Source organism: Micropterus dolomieu, linkage group LG18, assembly GCF_021292245.1.
Source record: "Micropterus dolomieu isolate WLL.071019.BEF.003 ecotype Adirondacks linkage group LG18, ASM2129224v1, whole genome shotgun sequence".
Classification (NCBI taxonomy): domain Eukaryota; kingdom Metazoa; phylum Chordata; class Actinopteri; order Centrarchiformes; family Centrarchidae; genus Micropterus; species Micropterus dolomieu.
The window spans coordinates 10,218,564-10,245,914 of record NC_060167.1 but is presented as its reverse complement, the minus strand read 5'-3'; the positions used below and the strand labels follow the sequence as shown (position 1 = coordinate 10,245,914).

General features: G+C 38.8%; 1 protein-coding gene across 1 annotated transcript in view; it reads right to left on the bottom strand.

Annotated features, from left to right (window-relative positions):
* igsf21a (immunoglobin superfamily, member 21a) overlaps positions 1-27,351 on the bottom strand; it is a 261,327-nt gene that overhangs the window by 119,604 nt on the left and 114,372 nt on the right. Inside the window, exon 6 of the mRNA XM_046075086.1 lies at positions 10,493-10,608. Coding sequence (XP_045931042.1) covers positions 10,493-10,608 — 116 coding nt within the window. The remainder of the gene's footprint in view (positions 1-10,492; positions 10,609-27,351) is intronic.

The following is a 27,351-nucleotide window of genomic DNA, read 5'->3' as shown; positions in this document are numbered from 1 at the left end:
GGCGGAGCCTGTGTGAGATAGAACGAAGGTTACAATATGGTAACCCTAGTTCTATAAGCACAGGCGGAGCCCTCTACCGATGAGCCCTGCCGCTTTGACGCCATCTGCTGAAGAGTCGGTCGGATGCTGAGGCCGTAGGGACACTGCTATTTATACGTCACACACGTATCGGTAGCGACGTCCTATTGGTCGGCTATGTGCACGATAACATTTCAGTGGGCAAGTGCGTGCGTGTGATTGGAGGAGGTAGTACACAGAGTCCAGTAGAGGACTCCGCCTGTGCTTATAGAAATAGGGTTACCATTTCATAGCCTTCGTTCAGTCACGTAGCATACAGTGAGTTTGTAGCGTGGCAATGTGGAGCACTTGTTCACAGAGTTCTGATACTGAGTTGCTTTTTCTGGAAGATATGCAACTGTTATCCTGATCCACTAGGACAATACAGAGGTTTAATCCTAGCACACTGTAAGATGTAATGTCACTAACTGACAGAGTGCTACAGAAATAATTTCATCTACTCTGGATGAATACCTGTACATTGTTTTTGTTTTATTCCAAGGAGGGTAGAGAAAATACAAAGTATATTTTTTCCTGTTCTGGATAATATTTTCATTCTTTTTTTAAATAAAACATAATAAATGCCTTTTCTTTACACTTGCAGCATAAACAATCAAACAACTACATTTATCTCTTATGTCTCAAATAAAGACCAAATATGGTATAACATCTGTTTATTCTTTATTATTATACTACTAAAACTACAATGTATATCACAAATAACTTATAAACATCATCATTATTAAAAATAAGCATATACAGAATGAAAGACAAGGTGTGCCCAGCGGTATCTTGACTGATTATGAAGGCAGTTCAGACTTTACACATAGCATCGTATTGTATCACTGCTGTGGAAATGATTTAGTATCACAATCACCTCATTTCAAAACCAACTATATTACTTTTTTTTATCACCTTGCTGTACCTAGCAATAGAGTTTGGGCAGGGACACCTGAACACCATGTTGACAGGGAGGAGGAGAGCACTCCGGAGGTCTTTGATGTAACTGTAGTCCTACTCCACCTTCAGTGAGGACAAGCTCCACTTCCTGGACATTTTGTTGTACATCTTACCATATCTGGTAAAAGGTAAAAGGAGTATCACCTTAGTGAAAAGTTTGTAATACCTGACATTGTTCTCTTAAACAGTTGTTAGCATTTCCACATAAAATGCAATCAAAACAATAAATCAGCACCATCTATCCGTATTCCTCATACTGTTTACTATTTTTGACTCATCACTTATAAATGCATTGAGTAAAATACATGAGAGTACTAAAAATGCAACATACTGTGTCATCAGCTTTTGTCTTGGCTGGTCTGTGGACACGGTGGTTGTAATCCAGGACAGCCAGCATGGTCCGATCAGTGTACAATGTTGATAAGTACAGGGTTATGGAAGACTCCAAATCTGCAGGTGACCTGAGGGCACAGTAGAAACAAAACATACAGTAATTCCCCCCTCTGGTTGTATAATTCATGGCAAAGCAGAACCATTTACAGTATTACACTGTTTTCACAAAGTAGGTATAGCTATATACAGTGTCAAACTATATAATAAGTAGCTTATATACCAGAAACACAGATACTTGGGGACCTTTAGCCAGCATTATTTATGTGCACTAATGTTGATGTGTCCTTCTCATAACTACAAAAACACACAAATTAGCTTCATCACCACATTTGTAAAATGTCTCTTGTTCAAAGATAGCCAGAGTAACATTCAGTCAAACAACGCTTGCAGACACAAGATAATATTAAACGCACACACAGATTAGATACAAGGTAAGGCTAGGTATAAGCAGAGACGTTTTGTATAAATTATAAATAGCTCTCCGGCGCAGTCTACACCTACATTGTCTTACCTATGTTAGCGTTGGCTAACTTCTCCAAGACAGCGGCATTGCTGTTTTACATCTCACCTGCTGCTACTGATAATTCATCATTTCTGCTCTGGCTCGCTACACCTGCATACACCTACACTGTTGTAGCTACCGTTAGCTGTATGCTAAGTTGGTACCTACGTTGGCTAGCGATTCATACTTCATGAAAGTGACAAATTACCATCAAAACGAAAAAAGCCAGACCTGTCAGCAGAAATAAAGGTGGTGTCCCTTTCAGTCCCTTGGGGTCCGCCAGTTGTCGGCATCGCTGAAAAACCACACCAATATTTGCTCCGGTGACGGTCTGACCTGTCCTACCTTTGCGTTGTCGTCAGGTCTGAGTGACTGTGTATGCGCATGTAGGCGTGCTCCTGTAGCAGCAGGGCTGGTAGCCATGGTTGCAAGATTGAGTGACAGTCGCTTCCATTCGGTCCGAACGGAAGTGACTGTCTGAGTTAATTGCAGCCCTGTACAGACACTACATTTTTAAAATGTAGCTCTTTTTCAGAGCGCCTAACTTTTTAATATGTATTGGTATATAAAGACAGTTTCAACAAATATGGCAAAAAGTGTTTTAGAAACAAATTGCCTACTCTGCCTTTAAATTATGATGAAAGCACTTGAGGTTTTTCTATACGAGATAAAGTCAAGGCAGTGGTGACCTTGTGCCAATACAGGATATGCGGTTGTTTAGTACTCAAAGTATAGCATAAGAGGTCTAAAGACTAATTTGTCATGTCCATAAAGCTCAGGTCTGAGAGCCATGAGAGATGGGTAAGTGAGTGTACAGCAGTGGTGAGGGTCTTTCAAGTAGATGTTGATTTTTCTCTATTCACTCTCCCACACTCTTTCTCTCTCTCATACACACACAATTTTGATGTTGTTCATTATTTTTGTTTCTTCAAATCTGTTAATTTATCAGTGCTTATTTTTAAACACTAAAATACAAAAAGGTAAAAATAAAAAAAACTTTAATTATATGAAATTCTGATGATAAAAATAACAATTGCTGTGGAAACACTGTGTAGCTTCACTGGTTGTTTTGTTTTAATTACTTGAAGGCTGATCTGCAGCATAATCAGCAGTTCGCACTTCCTACCGATTTTTCTTTTCACTTTTTATTAACAGCAGCCATATTCCAAGCAATGCTTGCCATGAGAGGACCCTTGTTCTTGCAGCAGGAAATAGAACAACTTTTTGATTATATACATTTATTTCTTTTTTCTTGCTGTCATTGCGTAATTTTCGCAAGTTTGACAAATCAACTTAATAGATTAGGATATGTCAATGTTGTGTTCGCAACTTGTTTCCTCTGCTTCCAAGTGGCCAAAACAATTTTGCAGTTACTGCACGTTGAAAATTATTTATGACTTTCTGTAAATTATTGTTAGTTTCAATGTTCACTCAATATGACTTGTAAACCTCATTTTGATAAAGAATATCAAAAGATATGACACACAATTGTACATGCTGTATGGTTGAAAATACAGTAGATACAGAATTCATTCTAATCTAAATCCATGTACACATGTCACACAAGATTGTCCTAATCTTTATATTCGGTGTATTTAGGAATTCATTCAGTCATAGACAAAACTATGCTGAAATATACTTTTCTATAGCTAGAACCAAAGACACTTTAAAATGATTAATACTACAGTGGTCATATTTAGCAGCTGTTAAATACTGGCTCAATAAATCCAGCCAATTTCTTTGTAAGTTGTGAGCCACTATTGAGACCAGGCTTGCAATGATATGACATTGAAAATAGAGCTGACAACAGCTCATTTTGCAACAAGCCCTGGGGCAGCAGCACCGACAAAGACTAAATGAGTTTCATCAAAAAGCAAAGGGAGCCGTTTGAAGTTGCAGCCACACAACTGGGCCAAAGCAGCAAACATTCAAGCAAATACTTACAAAACTAATAATGAGGTTTTGTTATGCAGCATGACTGTGGACAACAACGTAAATCGAATAAATGGTCACAGTTTAAATGTGCTATTTGTGCTCATTCTTAAAACTGAATGGGGGTCAAGTCAACTGCTGGCTTTATGATAATTAAGAATAACACCTCAACGTTTATTATTTTTATCTTGTAACTGTCCTCCTTCAATTAACTTTGACAGCAGCTATAAGTTTAGCTTTGGTTATTTTATATCAACTTCTACTTTTGCCAAGATTTGTAAAGATTTGCTGATACATATAGTTTGTTACATATGGAGGTAATCTGCTATGATGTAATAGAAACTATTTTGACAACCAAGCATAGAGAATATACCAAAAACAAACACAAAAGCAAGTTCTAAGGGACTGAAGTTTTCCCCAAGTCATTTACAAATGATTTAATATTTCCTTCTACTGGCTAAGGACCACAGTATGACATCTCAAAGGAGATTAGAGAGAAGTTTGCAGGACTGGGGAGCCTAGTGAGTATGTACTTCTAAAATCTATCCATGAAACCTGTCAGAATTTGTTTACTGGGTTTTGATTTAGTCCAACATTACAAGGCAACTTTGACCGGTCATGATCAACTCCCCACAGAACCAATGCAGCTTTCCAAGTTGAAAGTGTTTTCTTTCTCACTTTCCTTGGATCATGCTGACTTGACTTCATATCTTGCATGATTCAAGTATAAACACTGTGTCTGTTTGCCTATAGAATATTGTATAAGGCTAATAAGCAACCCTGAAATTAGTTTCCAGCCAGGCACAAGGTGCAAGATATAGAAGTGAATTTCCTCCAATAGTTTTCTGGCTCACGCACTGGCTCACAAAAATAATTTTAGCAAATGATTTCCATGCTATGAGAGGAACATTAAAGGCCCTTCACACTCATTGTGCTCACACACAGGTGTTTTCACTTATATTGGCTGATTAAACCTCTTCTCAGGACTGTGTGGGTGTGTACTAACAGTGCTAGACTAACATCTGACTCTCCTGTTACTTTTGTTTCATCTGGCAGGTTGGAGCGACTTCTACCATCATGATTTTGAAACAGTATAAATTTGGTGGTTTAAATGTGAAGATGCTGACCACATTATCAACACTATCTTGCTGGTGCTGTTTACATTCCCCGAGACACAAATTTGAAAAATGGACTACAGAATTATTACTTTCCAGGTGGATATGTGTATAGGTATACAGTATATGTATGTAAATAACTAGAGGTGCGCCGATCAGGATTTTTTGGGCCGATCACCGATCACTGAAAGCCGTATCAGCCGATACCGATCATCGATCACTGGGTCTATTTGGAGCCTTTTATTTATCATGTAGCATTATACTAGCAGTATACTGTATATTTATTTAATTGGTCCTAAAAGTGTTAAAGTTAACAGATGATAAAGTATCATGAAATGACAACTGTTTATTTTATTGCCAGAACCATAAAAACTGCAACAAAAAAGGCTGTAGCCAAAATATTTAGGAGATAAAGGAGCATAGGCATCATGAGTCGATGATAAACTCTGAAGTAGCTGCTTTTTGTTCTGGAAAGCTCAGGCAGGTTCTGTGGGCTTTAGGGGGGAGAGAGAGGAGCAGAGAGAGGGAGAAGGGCTACAGAGAGGAGTCAAAACTTCCTTCAGTGAGATTTGAAAATATGGAAAATTAAAAAAATAATAATAGGCTACAATGTAAATTACATATTATACAGTCAATTGTTAATATTACATAGGCTACTATATTCATTCTAATTTCATATGGTTTGCCATTAGTAGGCTATAGGCCTTATCATCATTTCAGTGGATTGTTTTCATTTTTAATCCTTGTGCAGGAAGCACAGTCTGCATATCTTACATGCCGCCACCGACTTTACCAGAGGAGAGCAAACACTTTAAATACGGCCAGAAGGTTTTTATTTGATTGGTTAAAAATACGGGAGATTTACGGGGAAACATTTAACGGGTGAGAAAGTAAAAATACGGGAGAATCTCGGGGAAAACGGGAGGGTTGGCATGAGAGGAGTAGAGAGAGGAGTGGGGTAATGTGAGGCTACACCCACACTGCTACGTTTTTAAAACAGTATAATAACGAAAACGATCTTCTCCGTCCACAGCAGCATTTCTGCTGTGTATCAGAGTTGATCTCTGTCTATATTAGAAGGACTGAAAACCATAGACTGTATATAAAACACATCTAGTGGCCGTTCAGGTAGCCTACACTGGGCATGCGCGTGCCAGTGTAAACAAGAAGCAGATGGTCTACTCCGCAGAAGCAGACGATTTAGTGAAAGAAGAAATTAATACAGACCAAGAACCACACCAGGCTTTTTTCTTCTTTTTTTTTTGCATTGACCGACAATGAAGTGGAACTGTTACTGAAAGTAACACGGGAGTACGAGAGACGGCGGCGGAAAACAGACTGGGAGTTGTCGCAAAGTAAATACAGCGACATGCACAGTAAGCTAGGCTTAACTGTTAAGTGTTATTTACACAGTACTTATATTTTAATAAAAATACCAAAACTAAAACTCCTTAAAGCATCGTGTTTTTGCTTTGCATGACAGATAAGACCGACTCACAAAGCCAAATGTGTGTGTCATCGTTTTATAAAGTCCTCTGTTTTGTCCATCGGGTCAGCAGCATTTTCAAACAAACATCTTCTGATTTACCGTTTCAATCTGGACGGGAGGCGGAAACGTAGCAAAAGGTCGAAAACAGAGAGAGAGGCAGTCAGCTGATTGAGTGGCGCCTATCTTTGCATCAGGAAACTCAAACTGAAGGATCAGTCTCTCTCTGCCTGATGCGCTGTGTCTATTAAACTCCGGTTGCGGTTGGCGTGTGAGTGAGATGAGCACAGCTGCGACAGTTTCACATGATCACTGTGCAACCTTCTGCTGTAAAATGACAAATAAATGGCCTTGATTCCTTGATTACTTTAGCAAACTGTCACCACGCTTTCGCTGCATCACTGAGAACACCTGTTGGGAGCAAATGACAATCTTAAGATAGGAGAAATGTCTGTCTGTCCAGGAGCCCCGGTATTGTTTGAAAAGGGTTTTGTCTGGAGGTTGCTCTATCTGTGATAAAGATTCACATTATCAGTTTCCTATATGTCTAATACAAGGACAACTCACATAGCTCATTATTTTGAATTAATTCCACACTTTTTGCCCATTACTACCAGTATTACTGATTCTGCCGCTGTGTGTCAACTAGGACTGACCCCCAATAGTCGAAGATTCAATGCTTTGATGGGCAGAGCCTGATTCGACTGTCAGTCTCACAGTCGAAGCTTTGTACCAAAACAAGGATCATGCCATCATGGCGATATGGGGATGCTCAACGTCTGATTTTACAGAACCAGCAGTTTTCTGACAATAAGTTAAAGAGGTGGTATTATGCTCATTTTCAGGTTCAAAATCTTAATTAGGGGTTGTACCAGAACAGGTTTAATTTTCAAAAAACACCTTATTTTTCTCATACTGCACATTGCTGCAGCTCCTCTTTTCACCTGGTGTGTTGTACGCTCCGCCCTTGAGCTACAGAGTGATGCATCTTACTTGTACAAAATCTTTGTTGGGAGTTGCACATGCGCAGTTCCCAGGTAAGGACTACTAGCCAATCAGAAGTAGAGAAGTGCGGGTCGTAAGAAACAAGGTAGTGTGATCCAAATCAAAGCTGCTTCAGACTGCGACTGTAACCTAGCAGATGATATAAGTTACTCAAGTCCACAACCACTACAAAAATCACCATATTTCAACTAAATTTTACATAAATATTGGCCAAACAATTAGAACGTTTGCTCAGTAGCTTTCACATTGGGTGTAACATTATTATTACAGCTATAACTTTAACTGTGTTAGCCAACGTTTACAACAACTCCGCACTTGAAGAGTATGTGAAGTTACATTGCCGTGTTTATTTTAAATATAGTTCACAACACAAGCATACTTAAAGGTTGTGATTGTGAATTTCCAGGCCCAAACAGAGTCGGAGTTGCGTCGTCTTTTAGGACTAAACGTTGAACTGTTGCTGGTGTTCTGAGGATCTATGCTGCCTTGCCGAAAAATGCTACCATAGCGCAAATCGATAGACTCGACCTGCTCCGTTTTCCATTGCAGGTAGTACCCAGAGATAGTACGTAGCTTGTCATCATAGCGACGCCACACACAACAACGCTACGTAATGTTCAATGCGACATACACGCCAGAGATCCACACAGCTTTCTCTTTTTGAAGTTAAAATCTTTCAGCATTCCTCAGAATGTAAAGACAGATAAGCGGTATGAAAACCTTCCAGCTGTGTTTTTCTCTGCTATTGTTGCTGCAGCGGTCTGTGTGACGGCGGGAGCAGAGGGCTCTGAGAGCGGGCGGCTGGCCGGCCTCACACGCTCCTCCCGCGGGTTGGCACAGGCTTCCCCCGCAGCCACTTGCGGAGCTCCTCAACTCCGAAAATATTCAGGCACATTTTTGGTCCACCCCCCCTTCTCGTAAAACTGTCAATATTCGAAATCTACACAGCTGATTTCTCACCTCAAAACTTCTCAGAAGTGGATTTAGTGATGAAATTCCATACGAAAACTGTAAAATATAAAACTTTCTGTTGCTGGCCTCTGTCTGGTGCACACAATGATGATGCAGTGAATAGTGAATATTCTCTCGGACCAATCAGCAGTCTGTCGTGTTTTCACGTTACATTTTAGTGTCCCTCAGCTCCCTTGTAACCTCAAAGGAGGTGAGGTGATATGAAAAAAAGTACCTGGAGGCAGGTACAGGTACAACATTTCTACAATGGAAAACCAAACAAAGGCGAGTCGAGCCAAAGGGCCTCCACTCAGACTAGGTTAGTTTGAGGGCGTGCCTGACCCCACTAGCCGCTTGGCAAGCTTTATGACGTGTTTTCATTGTGACGTCACAAGTAAAGGAAGTGAAGGGCTGGACTACAAACGACTTGTTTTGAAGTGGTTCAGAGCAGTGCTTTCTGTGGGAGATGGGAACTCCCTTTGGGCTGGACTTTGGGCTTTTTCACTTTGCAAACCTGTTTCATGCACAAAAAAGATATATATCTCAATAAAGGAGAGGGGAAAAGCCAAAAAGCATAATACCACCTCTTTAATATACAGCCTATTACAATACACATTTCAACATTTAATACTCTAAATAAATATGTAAAAAGAAAAAAACTTTCAATAAATGTTTTTAAAGTGTGCGAATAAATCCAAAATTGTAACCCTAACCCTAGGGCATCAGTGCGCATGTATAGGCATACCGTGTATGTGTGTAGTGGCAGTGGAGGAACACTTGCTGAAGAGACTGAGCTTCACCGGTGTTGTGCCGAGTGGTCTGCAACTCGTGGGACTTTTGGATAATTTATCACTGTTGATTAACCACACAAAGAATATTATATCGTTTTTTAAACACCCAGCTTTCAATATATCTTATACCAAAGGATTTTTTCTGCAGTCTACCAATACAATGGTGAAATGATTTTTAAATTTTTTTACTTCAAGTCATTCTCGGATCATTTGCTTGCTGAGTTACTGACCAGCTCATTATCAGCAGTGCGGCTGACATAGAGACCATCCGGCCTTACTGACCAGCTCAAACCTTTCAGATCTCTTTTCCTCCATTAAGTGTTGGAAAAAGGATCCAGCTGTGCTGAGCTTTAATGGCTTATGGCTCCCTGTGAAATCACAACAGGGTAGAACCTCACTCATCACACCATCAACCAGGAAGTACCTGAGAGGCGGAAATCATATTCACCTTGTGTTCACCTCTCACTGGGCTCATAATTGCAGGAGATAGGTGTGCTCAGGGTCTAGAGTCCATTACCATACACCCATGGACGATGATTAATGACCCGTTGGGAACAAACAGCGAGCGACCATTCTCAAACAGCGTCTCTAAGCTTATATGCCACCAAACACAGGAGCATATGCTTCAGATATTTGTAAGACCTTGTCTTGCACTTCAAAAAGTTAAGAAAAAAAGTGTGTAGGTGTGACTCTGAAGTGTGTGCACTTGTACGTGCTTGATTTCATGCATGTGCACATTGGTGTACAGTGATAATTCTCTCTGCAATCATTACTATCATGTCACTGCAGTTAGATTAACTGCCCTAAGTATGACCATCAATAACACTAATGTGTCTGTTTCCTAAATCTGATCTACCTTTTTTAATGACTCTTGCATGACTAAATTAGTGCTGGTAATCGATCACAGGTCAATCTATAATGAATGCAAAAGAGGTACTGGTAAAAGCTACTTTAAATGGTTGCAGGTTTACACTATCTGTGTTTTTACAGTATGTGTGTTGTGGTCAGTGTGGAGCTTGAATCCACCAGCATTTTCTAGTAAATAAAGTTGGATGTCAGCAAAATGCAATGAAGAATGAAGATTAGTGTGCTGTTGTCATGCAACTTTTTAAACCCTGTTTAAAGAGCTTTTTACTGGAATGCTAAATGCATTTCTAACTCCTAGTGGTCTGTAAAAATAAAACCGTGTCAGCAACATGCAACACAGTTCCTTTTCTTCTGTAAACAACAGGGATCTGCATGCTGTAAAGACAGGTCCCTAGTGGACGAGCCGCGTGGTGTATCTTCAACAAAAACTCACCGATGGGGCTGGTTTCCCCCCTTTTGCAGTGCAGACGAGAGTGAAATTTTGGGCTTGGTATCGACTGAATGGGGCTGGAGTGTTCTCTGCCACCACTGAGATGTTGTTTGGAGGAGCTGTGGAGAACATGGGGGAAAACTTTGTTAAACAATATCCCAAAATATTGATAGACACAAAATGCAACCTCAGATATTTTTAAACTGTTAAAAACATCACTTTTCACTTGCTCAGTGCATTCCAAGAGTAAGTCTGTGATGAAATGTCATCTTAGGGTTATACATGTAGGAGGAGACAGCACTGACAATACTGACAGTAGACTAAGAGCAAGGACAGGGAAAGAGCAATGTTTTTGTGCCCAGAGGTTTAAAATAAAATGACTGAAACAAATCTGCAGGCATTCTATACCTATCTGCAGTATAATTCTGTTTTCAAAAGAAAGCAAGAACCTGCTGAGAGTATCTCCACATAAAATGGTAACTGAATGGTTGGGACAATATGTTCAGAGCTCCCCAGGGCTCGTGTGAGTCAGATGAAGCTGATAAGGTAGAAAATCTAATACATATCTGAATACATAATACTGAATCTCTCTAGGGATTCCAGCTAGTATGCCATGGCAGGGTAAAGGAAAACACGTGAGCAAGACCTCATTATGCATTATAGAGGAGCACTGGGAGGAGAAGGAGGTAATGAATGGAAATCTCCCACATCCCCCTGAAAATCAGCTGTTCAACATGCAGTACTCTAGTCCTTGTATGGTGACTTAAACATGAATGTGAGTACTTCATAGACCGTACTGTGGCTGATTCAGGGAAATACAACAAGCAGGTTTTAACGGACGACACTGCAGCAGATGATGGCCAGCTGCACAAGGACCACTTGAATTTTGATGAGGACTGCTGAGTAGTAGTTTTTTCCAACATTTTGTGGCTTTAAGATGAAGTTTTTCATGTATTCTGTATATCTACATGTCTTTATTTTTTTTTTTTGGCTTTTCATGCACCATGGTGCGTAGGCAATGACAAGTTGCCTGGAGCATTTTCCCCCTCCAGATTTAAGAGTGCAATGTTTTAAGAGTACTTCAATTGGCCCAATCTCTAATCAGAATGAGAAGTGTTTGTGAAATCTGACTGTGTGAGGTGAGAGAAGAATCTCTTCAGATGTTACAATTTTTGAATCCATGAGGCATGCTTTAAGGCAAATAATGCAACAAGAACGATCATGCAGGGAGCAGTGACTTTGTCATGTCTCACTTTTATATGTAAATCTATTAAGCGGTTTTAAACAGACATGCCGCAGAAATTAATTGATTAAAGATGGGTTTGGTGGGTTTTAGCTGCTGGCCTGGGTGCCTCTGTGTTTCAGCACCTCTTAATTGCTTATTGATGGGATTCATATGGTAGTAAATTAACCTTTGAACACTCCATTAGCTTGCTGACAAGCCTGTCCCAACCTGGCATATGATAAGCTGTCAGAGGTGTCTGTTCCTGACCAATCATGCTAAGATACTTGACACAGAAGAAGTGTCAAGTGGGGAAGTGCCTCTAATATGGTGAAGTTGCTCCAATATGCAGAGCATATAACCTGACAATTAAAAAAACAATCAAACTTTATAGATTTATAATATTATTATATATTCACTCTATTCCATAAAATGGTATGACTATATACATTACTTTGTAAAAGCTTTCTGGTGTCCAGTAAATATTTTCTTAACACCATTGTCAGTTTTTGGTTTGCAATGGGCTTCAAGCGCTGCTGTACTGTGCAGTTTAAAATTATGATTCATTTCCACAATATTAGCAGCTGTAAATACAAAGAGATCAAGAAGTTTTGCAGCAATCAGCAGGGAGGTTTAACACACAAAACCACACACATTTAATTTAGACAAAACTAATCTCATGAAATTCAATTTTATTAGATTAAAAGTAATTACCGTCAAATTGCAAGTTTCCACTTGACTGATAAGTATTGATAATCCCCCGACACGCACTTCTTCAAAGTAGAAGTAAGGAGATGCTTTGTTTAGCTGGATTAATAAAACAACTAACACAACATTCAAATTAGTTTAAGAGAGCTGCACATTGATCATGGTGCTCATTGTTTTCTGCCCTGAGTAGGGATCCACCTAAGGGAGTGAAAGCCAAAGACAGCAATAAGCCTTGGTGAAATATTTTACAAGAACTACTGTGCACAGCACACTGTTTGCAAACACAACAACCCTGTATAGGATTAAGATGGTTGTCTGTGATGATGGAGTCTAAGCCTTTCATACCTCATTTAATTGCAGCTATATCTTCGCCCACTTGTTAAAGGTTGAGCTAATTTCCCCCTTATTTAAAATAAAATAAAATATAATAATTAATTTAATTATTCTCTTGAAAAGATTACTGGTCAGTATGATGATGCCGATGCTAGTGCTTATACAGAACAGGAAGAAAAAAGCCACAAGTTTTCTAAACAATATGTAGAAGTATGGTGGAAAAAAAATTCAGAAGCAAAGAAACTTTTAGAAAAAATAAAATTGTCAATAACTTTGACATTCTTCTCCATATTTCTTTAAAGACTCAAAAGATTCAAGTAGAGATATAAAAATTCCAAATCCTCTCTGCACCATCTTTACATAATGAAAACTGCACAGCTACACATTGTACATGAAAGTATTACTGCTGTATGTGCCTGGCATTCTGATTGCCACAAAAGTTTTTTTCCCCTCAGAATTGATTTGAATCTTGCAATATGTATTTTTGGTATGGGTTTTGAAAGAGCAAGAAAAAGCTTTTATATCACTTAACCCAGTATGTCCAATTTTGATGTTTACACTTTACTTATTTTATCTTCCTCTTTAGGTTGAGTAATTTTGCCAACCTCATAGACTCGAGGAACGTTTTCAAAGGTTATTGTGATAAAGCCTAATCAAGCAAAAACTTTCAGAAACTTGACAATTGAGTTTCCATCTGACAATAACACAATTTGGTCCAAAAGAGAAACACTTAGAATATGTTTGCCTAACTCTGCCAAACAAGTAATGCATATACTGCTGGCTATGTTCCATTATATTATATGAATACAGATCCTGAAACTTAAAAGCAGGACACTGCAAATGTGTAAAAATGTAAGGCATCCCATGAGACATTCCTTCTTTTCCCAGTGTTCAGAGCTCACTCGCACATCACTGCATTAAAAGCAGCATTTACTTCCTTTTGTCCCTGGTAGTACTGCTGTGCAAGTTACATCAATAATGATCTCTCTCTCTATCTCTCGTTTACCACCTCCTTTTTGTTCTGTATCCTCAAGCACCATTACTCGGCTATCGTTAAAAAAAAATAAAAAAAATACTGCAAAGGGGATTGGTGAATGTGCAGAACAGGAGCATGTTTAATGCTCCCAAGAGACTGCTTTACTTGGCCTCATAATTAAGGGATTTAGAGCTCTGGAGACAGCTGGACTCACAAGAAACACTCCCAACATCCCCTTGTACTAAGCACCCTGGCCTCCAGTTCACGTCTCATGGGGTTTATTTATAGTGGGGGAAGGTGGTGTGTGTGGAGGGAGGATGGCATAGAAAAGGCACCAAGGTCATCCTTGGCTTATTTTTACTGACACTAATTCAGTGATAAGTATTTGATGAAGCTGTACTTTTTTTATTGTGAGCCCAAGGGTCCCAAAGTAATCAGTATGAATTTTGAATGGTTCCAGCAAGCTAAATGAGTGTAATCTTATCAAAATCACACAGGGATTACTTTCTTGACAAATAGTTTATCTGAAACCTAAAGAACCATGTTCAGTTCATAACATAACTGAACTTGTAACATTTCCCACTTTTTTCCGACATGTATTATTAGGAAACTCTAAATTGTCTGTAGGTAAGAATGTGTTTGTCTATGTTTTGTGCAAGCCCTCTGATAGACTGGTGACCTGTGCAAGGTATATACCGCCTCTGACAAATGCATGCTGGGATAGGTTCCAGTCCCCTGTGACACCTGAGCAGGATGAGTGGGTACAGAAAATGGATAAAACAAAGGTTTCTTAGTAACGCAGCAATTTAATAAATGACATTGCAGGTTTAGTTTCAAATGACCTGATACCTACAGGTGAAAGCAGACATACCTAAGCAGCAGCAGCAGTTGTCTCACAATTAAACTAGAAGTCAATTTAAATCGCAATCACAAATGGAACATTAGCGCCAAGGTTTTATCTTTTTTTACTGTATATTAGCTTTTATGCACGACTTGTGCTTGAGTCACCAACTATCCTATGTGGATGCATGCCATTTAGTCACAAAGGAAACATTGTTCTGAATGCTCCACTGCAGAGATTTGCTTTTAATAAAGTTTTCAAACACTAATTTCCATCAGCATTTGTAAGGTCATTTATTTGGATTTATTTTCCCAATTAAAAAGGCTCAAGTAGCTTTGATGTCTCTAAAGCAGGTACAGCAAATACAGTGAGAGCTATATCCTGGCATATAACCATGTATTCTGGATACACGGTTGTATTTCAAATCGCATAGAAAGAGGGCCTTGAGGTGACACAGTGTCATCAATATGCAAAACAATTTCATGTCTGAATTTGAAGAGGTTCTTAAGAATTGAAATTGGAAATAATAACGCAGACAGAAAGAGACACTGTGGACCTCAAAGAACATCTAAAACATATTTCCCTCCTCTTAGTGCCAGAGTGACAATATTACACTATATCTCTGATGTGAAATCTGTGACAAAAGCAAGAGAAAGAATACAGATGGAGGGAGAGGAAAGGCTGGCAAACACCACATGTTAAGGTGATGTAGTGCATTTTGCAAGATCCTCTTTGGCCAGGGTATTTTTATTTAACCCTTTAGACAGACTTTTCTCTTTGAATTCTCCTCCACAGATGGGTCAGAGGTCAGGACCAGCTACAAAGCAAGCAGCATCACTAGAGCTGCCAAGGATACAATTACGTGCTCAGAGACACTTGTACAGAGCAGATGCTAATGCTAGCTGACACAGGTGCTTGAACCTGTTTGCTCCAGCTGAAGAACATTCTCACTATATTACCCAGCCACTTCATCTTGTTTCACCTTATGTGTCCGGCACTAACATGTGATGTCCTGTTTTCCTTTTCCTTTTGTGTTTTCATACACTGTTCAACTAATTAATTTTTCATAATGACTGTCCATCAATGTCAACAAGACAAATTCATGTACATTTAGTGTACTGTCCAATTAAGTGTTTAAAATTTGAAGAAACCACTTTAAGAAGGCCACTAGAAACTTGAGTGCTTATGCTGCATATTACTCAGCTGCTCTTAATGCCATTTGTAATTGGTCCTAAACATAAAAAAGCATAAGTAAGAGGTACAAACAGAAAAACCCATGCCACATTACAGCAAATTAAGCAACTAGATATTCAAAATGTCAATTTAATTGACTCTTTCACCTAATATCCATCCCAGCAGAGTCTGGAATGGAAGTTAATTGGTCTATTCCTGAGCCAGGCCTATGATCTCAACTTTACTTAGGCTTGAGGATAAGATTCTGGCATCAAAAAATCAAAACAAATGTTACACTGCCAACCCTTGGCAATGTTCACAACACTGGCCCTGTTGCAGGTTTATTTCTCCAAAGCTAATCTTATTCCTAACAGAGAGTTATATGTAAATTCATATTTGTGTAATGACACATACGCATGCATGTGAAACCGGAGTCATTTCTTGTGAAAGGGGGACACCTACATGCATTCCAGACTGTGTTAAGCAAAGTGAAACATAAAACACTGCCAAAGTGCTTATATCCCTCATTTTGAGAAGTCACACAGTTGGATGGGATATGATTGTGGCAGTGGGGGAGATAGAAGGCAGCCTGAAAAACAATCAAAGTTAAGTCCTCTCAAGAGGGAAAAAAGACATGTCGAAATGAGCACTGGCACGAGTCACCAGTACCTAAGTCTGCTTCTTTTGAAAGCCTTTATTCCACAGCACAAGCAACACCACAAGATAAAATACACTGAAATGCTTTTTAATCACGTTTCTTTTGTGTTTTTAGCATTTGCATGTACACCCCTCCCTACTAATTTGCATGGGTTATTACAGTGCTGTCAGCTCATATCGCATCCTCCCGCCCCAGCCAACCAGAAAACAGTAGCTGGTTGTTTAGCGAGGGAGACTCTGGTGGCTGTCAGGAAGAGGAAGGGGATGAAACACAGAGACAAAAGCTTGTGTCACATTGAACAAGTTCCCCAGTTCCAAAGCCCATTAATCATACAGATGTTGAAAATGCAGCGAGCACATAGACTACATGCCTGTGTGCTTGGTTGGTCTGTGTGTTTAAGAGAGTGAGAAATGCGTTCTTGTCTGTAGAAACATATGGTTTCATTGATGCATTACGGAGCAACAGAAACTAAAGTGGCCTACTCTCAAGAGGCCATAATACTGCGGTCTACCTCTGACAGATATGCACCACCAACATATATAATACATAGTGCTATTCAGAGCCATCCACAAAAAAATCTCACAGGTTCATATAGCTGTCATTTAAAAATAGGAGGCAAATTACACTAAAAAAATCTTTCACAATCTAAAGGGAGTGATTTGGGAGCTTAGGCACAATTGAGCTTTTTTCTGTTGCTTTGTTCCCATATGATAGGAAATACGATATGTCATGGCTGTATATGGCTTTCCCCATTCCCTCCCCGGGCTGCCACTCTCTGAGGGTAAACCAGGCTTGGACTTACAGCTTTGTGCTTATAATGAGGACAAGGGGGACAGAAGAGAGGATTTGCCAGCACAGTTTGAAGGCTTGGTTGAGACCGGACAAAAGGGAAAGCTTTTTTGTCTCCCAAATAGCAGACAGTGGCAGATGGGATTTACCCTGTAACCAGACGGGCATCAATTATGCTGTGACTGGCACCCTCATCCCTTAAGTCAATTCTTCGCTTAAGGGCAGGGGTTTAGGGTTGACAATCTGTTACAATTTGGCCCCTTTACCTCTAGCCCTGTCCAGCCTCACCCATCCCCCTTTTGGCAGCTTGGTAATTCAGAGGGCATTGACATGGATGCACCTTTAAGGTCCCCAGTGCCTTGGTGTCACAGATATTCGAGATCAGTGTTGCAGTGAGTCCTGGTTGTGATGTTTAGATGTTTTTTCTTTTCTTTTTTTATGACACCTAATGTACAGACCATGGGGGTAAAATCAGGCTGTAAAGTTATATGAGGCCTAAGAAAGTCACTTGAGGTAGTGAAGTATCCATCATTCAATTTTCAGTTCTGGCCCCTGACCATAAGAACAATCCCTAAAGAAGTCTTTGAGAAAATCTACATCAAATGCCTGCAGCCAGACAGCCACAAGCTCCACAAATGTCGATATAGTATACACAGCATTCAGGGACGGGGAGGAGAATTCATATTTCAAGCTGACATGCAAGGGTTGTTGATGGGGCAGTTATGACAAAGACAAATGGATGACCATGCATCAAGGGTTTCTCTTTTTAAAATGAGCAAAAACACAACAGGCTGACTTTCATTACATTGACATGTTTAACCTGCTCTCAACACTGGTTTATGTATATTTTAAGCAAACATCTCTAAGTTATCATCAGTGGTCAGATAAATACTGTAATGTCTCTTATGACCATCCTGGTGTGAAATGTGGTAAAGTGATGAACTATTATAAAATCTAAGCTTACTGTAGTTTCATTACAGAACTCAGGGATATCCCTACTGTTCTTTTGAAAATGAATTGGATCCAATAAGATAGCTGCATTTTAAATATGCTTCTAAATCATTTATGACAATTCTCTTGCTACTCTTAAAGTCATTTACATATACTAAAATTGACTTCACTCTGGCACATAGCACAAAAGCAATCATTTTCCCAGCTATTAAACACATCTCAGAGCCATAATTAATTGACATGATATACTGTTTGTATTTTATTAAGACAGAATTTCCTTTCTTAATTCTCTAATTTTTTATCACAGTTTTGTTTTGTTTGTTTTTTATCTTTTTTGAAAATATAGTGCACTGAACGATTAATACACTCTGGTAAGAAGAGGTACATTTAACTGAAGATAATAAGATTTTTTATACAGAACAGTACACATTTTAGTAGTGGCTACAGGATTCATTACAGGTGGGCAATCGTACAAATATAATATCCTATTATTTTAAGTACTGTGCTGTAGGTGCATTTTTTCAAAATGCAGCCAGTAATCCTTACATTTGTTATGAACGCACTCTTTTCAAGGTGAATGCAGCCTCTAAACAGTAATCACACTTCTATATGCATACTATACCTATTTCAATTGCGTGAGTTCACTTGACAGTGAGTAACTATAGTGAAAATTTTAAGTGTAAAAATCTTAGTGGGCGTCTGTAATTATTCCTTTTGGTTTGAATGGCAGGTGATCACTACAACATATTGATGTGTCTCAAAATTTTGAAGCACACTTGCGCAAATTGGACATTTATGTGTGTTTTTAAACAAAATGTGTGTTTCTTACTTTGTTTACATCTTGGGAGAGGATTTAAATGTTTATTGGATCAATTCAAATATCAAGATCAATTTACTCAATTTTACAACTAATTGTTGTTATGGAATCTCAAGAGGTCTTTCCACAGCTCATAATTGGTAGCAGGCTGCAGTCTTATGTGTGCATGCGCATGTGTTTAAAAAAATTTAGCTTTCTTAATTATATCTATGTAAAGAAATACTGCTGCACAGTAAATTATTAAATCAAAGTAATCTGGCAGTTGTTGCTGCATAGTATGTTCTATATAGGAGTATGTTCTATGTTCATAGTATGTGCATACCATTTGCCTCTACCTTGCTGCCCAGTTGGGGTCCTTACGCTTGATCTAGAGCCAATTACTGCTTTTTTCGGCAACACCTGACAGGGACTTGATGGCCTGTTGGAGGGAGTGACCCTTTACCCCTATCTTCTTCAGCAAACTGGTGGTAGATTTGGCAACAAATCCCCCGCATCCCATCTCTACTGGGAAGATGCTCGTCTTCCAGCCGTTCTGGGATGCTTCAGCTGCCAGGTCGGAATATTTGTTCTTTTTCCTCTCATAAGCCTCTTCACTCCCATCTTCCCATGGTACTGTTAATTCAACAACATATGCCAGCTTTGTTGTTGCAGACTACAGGACCATGTCTGGCCGGAGTGTTGTAGCCACTATTTCTCGGGAAACACAAGCTTCTTATCAAGGTCCACTTCCAGTGTCCAATCCCGCGCTGACTACATGTTGCTTGCATCCTTAGGAGTGGTATGATGCTCTTGATGTTGGCCAGCTGGTACGAAATTTGTGAAGTTGACATGTCCTGCTGATGTTTGTGGGAGGTTGTTTGTTGTGGTTCGCTTCTGTTCCAGTATTGATGCCAGCTCTCTGAGTACTTGGTTGTGTCGCCAGGTATAGCACCCCTGGGTGAGACTTGTAGTGCACCCTGATAGAGATAAGGGATCTTCTCCATACCACACTTTCAGGTTTTGGGGGGAAGGTAGTAGGTCGGATGTGGCTCTGATGATAAAACTCAGCCGGGCTCCCTCCATCTGCCAGATGTCATGCCAGCTGAGCTTTTTCTTCTCCAGGCCGTTGGGCTATCTCCCCTGCTTGGCCAATGTGTCTTAAACTTGGTGACAGAGGAAAGCCTCTGTTCACTCAGCTAGTGTCATTTAAACCCTGACAAATGATTCCATCCTACATGCCAAATCTTCACTTAAACTTGGGTCAGTAATTAGTTAACAGTGAGTAACTACAATAGGTAGTGTGTTCTTTACAGTGTCATTCCATTCCTTAGGGGAAATGGGATGTTTTAAGTAACTTCACACATTAAAGGGATAAAAAAGCTTTATCACGTGTGAATAATGTCCCTGCTGTTGCACTTGATTGATGGGTTCTATCTGGTGAGTAATGCACTCTGGAAAGAATGGAAACTTATAGCTGATAGCATGTTTCAACAATGTTCATTAAAGTGTGCAGCACATTAAAGCTCTTAATGGGGCTGGACATTTCTTGCACAATTGTAACATGCTAAATTGAGTAAGTGTTTTAGAACATAATGATGTATAGAGTCCTGCAGTAGTCATGTCATAGCTGTGTGCTATAATAATACCCTTTTGGTACTACTCTATAGCGTTACACCTAAAAGAACAAAGCCAGAATATTTGACTTAACACACATGTTCCCTTCTGATTGATGTTTAAACTACACCTAAATAAAATAAAATATTCAGTAATCGAATCAGTCAGTGCAAAACTTTTCAAACATTTCTTAATCGCAGAGTATGAAGAGTGCATCCAGTCAAACATGCTTCTTTTGTGTTTTACAATAGCACACCATAAAAAATAAAAAATAAAAATTATTTATTAATTAAAAAGTATTGTGGCCACCAGATTTATGTCTCAAAGGATTTATACTGCAAGCACAATGACAGGCGTAAAGCAATATTTCTTGGTTGCATGGATTGTGTGTGTGTCTCCAAGCAGCACAAAGTGCAAAAGGGTGGGCTGAAATAGAATATAAATCGGAGGGTGAAGTGATTAATAAATACACTCTCAGTCAGTTACATCACTAGTTTCACCACTCTGAAACAGCTCTACGAGTCACGGAGAACCACGCCAACAACAATTACATAAATGGAAAGACGCTTCTCCAGGAATTCATATTGTAGTCTGGCTGGTGCTGAGTGGCCCAGCATGAACACACAGCGCCACAAAACTGGAGCCAAAGGCAGATGGTATGTGTTTTTGTTTAACTTGTACAATAAAAAAAATCATTTGATTTATTAAAGGTAAACACAGTGAATGGCCATGCATAATGGCACTGTACTCTGACGCAGCACTTCTCAAATCAGAGGCTGCAGATTTGTCAACATATCTGTGCTGCCGCCTTCAGATGGTTGCAGGGATTTAATGAACTGAAGGAGATGGTTTTCATACAGTATACATTAACTGTGGACCACAGACAAATAATATTAATTTAAACAATGCTTTACTGGCCTTCCTGCTTTAACCACAATAAAAGTTCATTTTAATGCATATACTGGCTGGAGATTAATTAAATGTTTTACTTAGATTTTCATCATTATTTTGTTCTAACATACCCCGCCTTTCGCCCGATGTAAGTTGGGATTGGCTCCAGCCCCCTGCGACCCTGTACGCAGGATAAGCGGTTGACGATGGATGGATGGATGATTTTGAAGAGTAGTTAACTTATCTTGAAAAAAATCACCTAAGTGGCAGTAGATCGACATGGTTCTGAGATGTCTATTCTCAGTGAAAATGTATGTTCACATTAAATTTCCAGTATACAAATATTTTCTCGAAACCACGCCATCTGCACAGAGCAGAGAAGCAATTCTGAGGTCCCTGAAGCGGACAATCACCTCCCCTAGCGGCACCTTGAGTGACAACAGAAAACCCTGGCAGAGCCCACCACTTACTGAAAAGGTGTTTAACTTCCTGCCAAGAATACGGGCAAAATTTCCACTCTATTATATAAGGACTCAAAGTAATGGCCTCGGTACCCAAAAATAGGCATGCTTGGTGCACCTGTATTTTCTCTACTTCATTACTGAGATGTATCTATCAATATTTACTGGGCACAGCCAATATTATGACTGACATTCACACTCCTCCTCACAAAAAGATAAAATCCACAAACCGAAGTTGATTTAATTTCTCAAAGGACTAAGCCTAGTCTGTTGATCCAAGCACTTTCCTCTGTTTTATCTTGTCATACAACTGTTTGGTTTACCTTTTCTTTTTGTTTGTTTGTCTGTGTCAGAGGCGATTACATGAAGCACTAGAAAGATTCAAATCTGAAGCTCAAGATAAATACAACCTATTTACAGTGTATTATATTCAGGAAAGTTTAATGAAAATGATTTTGTCAAACAAAAAAAAGTTTGCATTCGTTTCACACCTGAGATTCTATAATTAAGAAATACATATGACATATAATATGGATATAATAAAGAAAAATAAAGAATGAGTGAATGAATGATTAAATAAATTAATCTATGAATGAATATATTAATACACCTCATAAGATCTCAGCATTTCCTACATGTGATACAAATGTAAATCCAAGACCATTAAAATGGAAATCACATTTGATTACTTCATGGCTACACATTACATCTCCAATTTCTAAATATTCATGAACGCATTGGTTCTGATTTGGCCTAGATTTATGTATAGGGGCTGAAAACAATCAAAATAAATTGAACTCTAATGGTGCAGCAGCTCTTTTCAAACTAGAAATGATGACTAATCCTGGTGTTCGTGGCCTCCCTCAGTGCCATAAAGAAACACAGTTTTCAACTTCCCACTTCTAAATTTTTTAACATTAATTGAATGTACTGTAAAGCTTCTAAAAAGTAACCCACTAGCCAGTGCTCAACACCAAAGTACATCTTTTTTCACTATACCAATGGATTGTTCCCTGCCTATTTTTCTATTTTGACAATTGAATCTTTTAACATGGCATTTAAGAGAATTTGTCACAACATCCCATGGCAGCTAATTCCGTCACATAACTGCAGCCAAAAATCCCATTTTCTACTTCAACTACTTCGCACTCAGCAGATTGGCAAACGTTTGCAATTAAATCTGAAGCTTTTTCTCCAAGACATGGGTTTTGTTTCAAGGATGCCTTTAATTGCTAAACTAGTTAGAAATCCCATTGTAATGACAGTCATTGAATTGACCAGCATTGTAACACAGAAAGATCAGGCTGAGAAATGTGTGAAGCCCTTATTAGATTGACAATGACAAAATAAAAGCATCCACGCATGCCCTCGTTTGTGCCTGCATGGTCTATCCATACTAATAGTACAATTCTATGTAATATTCCATTCAGCTATATACTATGTAGTAAAATAAGGATAAAAATGAGATGAACTATAAAGTCATGGTCTGGTGCTTGATTTATATGTTGTGGCCCTTGTTAAAGGCAGGTTAAGCAATTGTGCAATGCTGCACTACACCTGCCGCTTCAGATTCTTTGTATAAAAATCCAGTTTCCAATATTCCCAGGCAGGAAAAGACCTCTGCAATGTTCCTCTCAATATGAGAAATCATAGAGACAGAAAAAGACTAGTACTGACCTCATGCCTGGTGCATACTGCATTCAAGGGTCATGAATTTGAAATTGCATGCCTTCATATTGACTACACATACACATGTTGAGAGCCACATCATCGCAGCACCCTGCTGCCTGAGGTTTTGATTACAGCTTTCCTCAAGGACCACAGTTTCCCATAAAGCACATCATAATTAGGGTGACCAGATTGCCCTGATTCACCCTGGAAATTGCTCTGATTCAGCTTGCCATTTGGTCTGCTCAAGTGTGTTTGTATTTGTGTGTGAATGCATTTTGTGTGAATACATACATTTACATGTATTTGTGTTTATAGATGCAAGTGTCTGTCAGTATGTTGGAGTGTCTAAGTGTGTTTGAATCATCTGTGGGTGTTCATGTTATAATTATTTAATTTTCAGGCTCATTTTCAGATTTCACATTTTCATGCCTAAACAAACTCACAAAAGATATGGAATGTGTTGCTACTTCTTTCATTATAATTTTAATACTACTGGCATAGATATAATCCGCTGAAACTAGCCACTACTATCTTATAATCATGGGTGTGGAAAAGTGGCACAATAGCTCTGTGGGGAAAAGAAACAGGTATGTACAAAACGTTGTGATTCTTCCCTGGCTGTTTTTTAATGGATGTAGTTTTAATGTTACTGAGCACTGCATTGGACTTAGAAGTAATGTAAATGCGTGTGGGGCTTTATTACATTGTGCTTCTCTTCATCTCAACAGTGTCCACTGCAGGTAGGCGCGCACATGCCTCTCCAGTGACAGAAATAGGTGGGTGGGCATGATGGGATTTATCACATAGATCACTAATCAGTCCTTCAAATAAAGCTCTTTCACTGGACAAGGGTGCAAGAGTAAAGTTAAGGTTTTATATTGCTAATCTGAGGAAAATAAAATTAAACGCTTGTGCCGTAACAATGAGTTACACATAATAAAGTTTGATTGTCAAAATGTAATGAGTGAAATATTGTGACTTGCTCCTAATAATAATTCTATTATTTGTTTCCTAGACAAACTCAAAGTTCAAGATTCAAAGTTGAATTTAAAAATACACCTTTACACTTCACACACACAACACAATCTTCTTATTCATATTGCATGTTTGATACCAACACTCTTTAAAATGTCCTTTTGAATAAAATTGCATTCTCTCTTCTCTTCTGGGCTCATTTTATCTTTATTATATTAATAAAATGAACGTAGCAGTCCCTATATTACCTGGTATAGCAGCAGGTTTCTGAGTTTCTAAGGGGAATCTTTACAATGCCTCTTCAGCTAAAAGACTCTCTAGTTTCAAGATCTTTCCATAGAAACAGTGAATTAATCATTTTTTCCCCATCCTGTGTCTCTAAAAGGAATGATGCATCTATTTTTCTCTACATGCATACAGCACTCCATTTCTTTTATAGATGTGATGTTTGCTAGCAATCTTGGATGGGTAGAGGAGAAGTCCAGTGGGTGGCTTGTTTTTATTATGTTGCTCAGAATTTTAACACAAGATTAACAGGTGAAGTTCCCAAGAAATACAATGGGCCTCAAATTTGTGATATCAGCTATATTATGTGAAAAGCTCACAAAGGAACATTTGAGGACATCAGTAAGGTTATGACAAAAGATGTAAATTCTAGCAAAAAGAGTAAGGATGACAGGGAAAGCTACCTCTAAAATACTGACATGTTTGTGTTTTATCAAGCTGAATATAGAAGGAGAATAGTGATTTTAAAATCCTTAGATCCAAGATGTCCCCAAACATAGCTGCCTGTTCTCATTGCAAGAAAAAGTAACTTGGACAAAGGTACTGATTAACAAAAAATAACAAGAAGTACCAGTGGCAACAAGTTTTTGTTTCATTTGTTGAAAACTGTACAAGTTGTTAACAAAATTGAGTCTTCTCTCAATGGGGATCGTCTAAATATGGGAAATCTACCGTTGGCCCACCGCCTACAGGTTAGCATGCTAATTTCAGTAGATATCTCTCCAACACAAATCATAGATGTCTTTGACAAATTCTGGCTATATCTTACACATTGTACCTTTAAAAAAATATAGAATAAACTAATCCTTTATAAAATGTAATCTGTGTGAGTGCTATTTTAAAAATGTTTTTTTAAAGGTTTCTTACTGAATCTGAAAAAGGTCAACATCACATATCAGAGATGCTCCAATAAATGAAGGCCAGCATCACAACCAGAATATTGATAAGTTTAAGTAAACTTTTACATTTCATACACTGTCTCAAGATTCTGGCATTTTGTTTGCTGTCCCAAAACTACAAAAAGAATGTAGCAGTACTTTCAAGTATAGCAGACGTTGAATGGTCTATGATTTTTTAAATCAGTCTCAGAGCTTTTAAATTAGCTGTTTTACATGTAAAAACCTACCAAATATTTGTATGTAGTGCTCAGACTTCTGGTAATCTAGAGAGGATTGTGGGGACTTTATTCCAAACCATACTGAAGCTTAAGGAGTCAGCAGTGATGCGTGCTAATCAATGCAAAAAAGGGTCTGCCATACTACCAGAGCTTTTCTCGACAGATGTGCACATACAAAACAGTCACATATTTATAATGTCTAGTTCAGTGACAAAGTTGGTGTTTTGTTAATAATTTTAATATATTGATTATATTTTGCAATAAGACACATTTCTTTACTGACCTTCACACAATCATTTTTGAAGGAAAAGGGCATAATTTTAACTGAGTTAACAAATCTGGTTGTGTTTGTCTTCATATCAACATAGCAGAAACATGGGACAAAGACAACCTCTTGTGTCCTGCCAGAAACAGTCCAGCTATAATTGTAAGTCAGGTTGTGAGCCTGTTTCTGTTCCACAGTCATTCAGTCACAATAGGATAGAACAAGTGAGAATGTGCTCCTGGGCAAAGTCACAGCCAGCAGCAAGAGCCAGCTGAAAGAGTCTTCATTATATAGAACAAGGAATCATTTATGGAGCACTGTTACTCTGTTCAGGGGCAATCTGACAAACATATTGACTTTGGCACACATGAGGTTGCAGATATCTCTGCACCTACTTTCCATTATGGCATAATTTGATTTAGGTGAAGTCTCAGCTCTGTAGCAAGCTTTCATTCTGGCACCTCGTAAAATGTTGGATATTGTGCATTTTAAGAGTATATTTGCTTTCCATGTTCAGAAGAAAATTATTATCAATACAGTGCAGTGTGCATCGCCTCATCTTCTGGAAATGCAAAGTATAATATACATTAAGTTTTTTTGTGTATCAGCATTTCACTACTGCTCATATAATGAGATTATGAGATAATCCTCAAGAATGCATTATTCAAAAAATTGCCTCAACTGATTTTGTCGTCTCTGGCAGTCCAGTTTCTGCAGTGAGAAAATGTCTGTCTGGGTTGTCTGTTTAGTTTGAAAGACAGTTCCCCTTCGAGGGAACTCGAACTGCGTCGGTTACGACACTATGGGAACGCCTCTAGGCGAAGCAGGTCTGAACGTGAATGAAATCACTCCAATCCTATTGGCTTGTTGCTAGAACGGTAAGGTGTGACGGAATAACCGGAGGAGTATAAAGCACACCTGTACACACTCATCATTAGCTTTTTTCTATTCAGCAGGCGCTCTGTATGTTGTTTGAAGAAAGCTCCAGTCCTACGAGCAGTATGTCTTACCTGAAGAAGAAGTCTACCAGCATGTCCGGCAACCAGATGTACAGAAGGTGTGTTTTTTTTCTTGCCCTCGGTACATCACGGATGGAGATTCTCATGAGATGTGTGTCTCATGTTTGGGGATGGAGC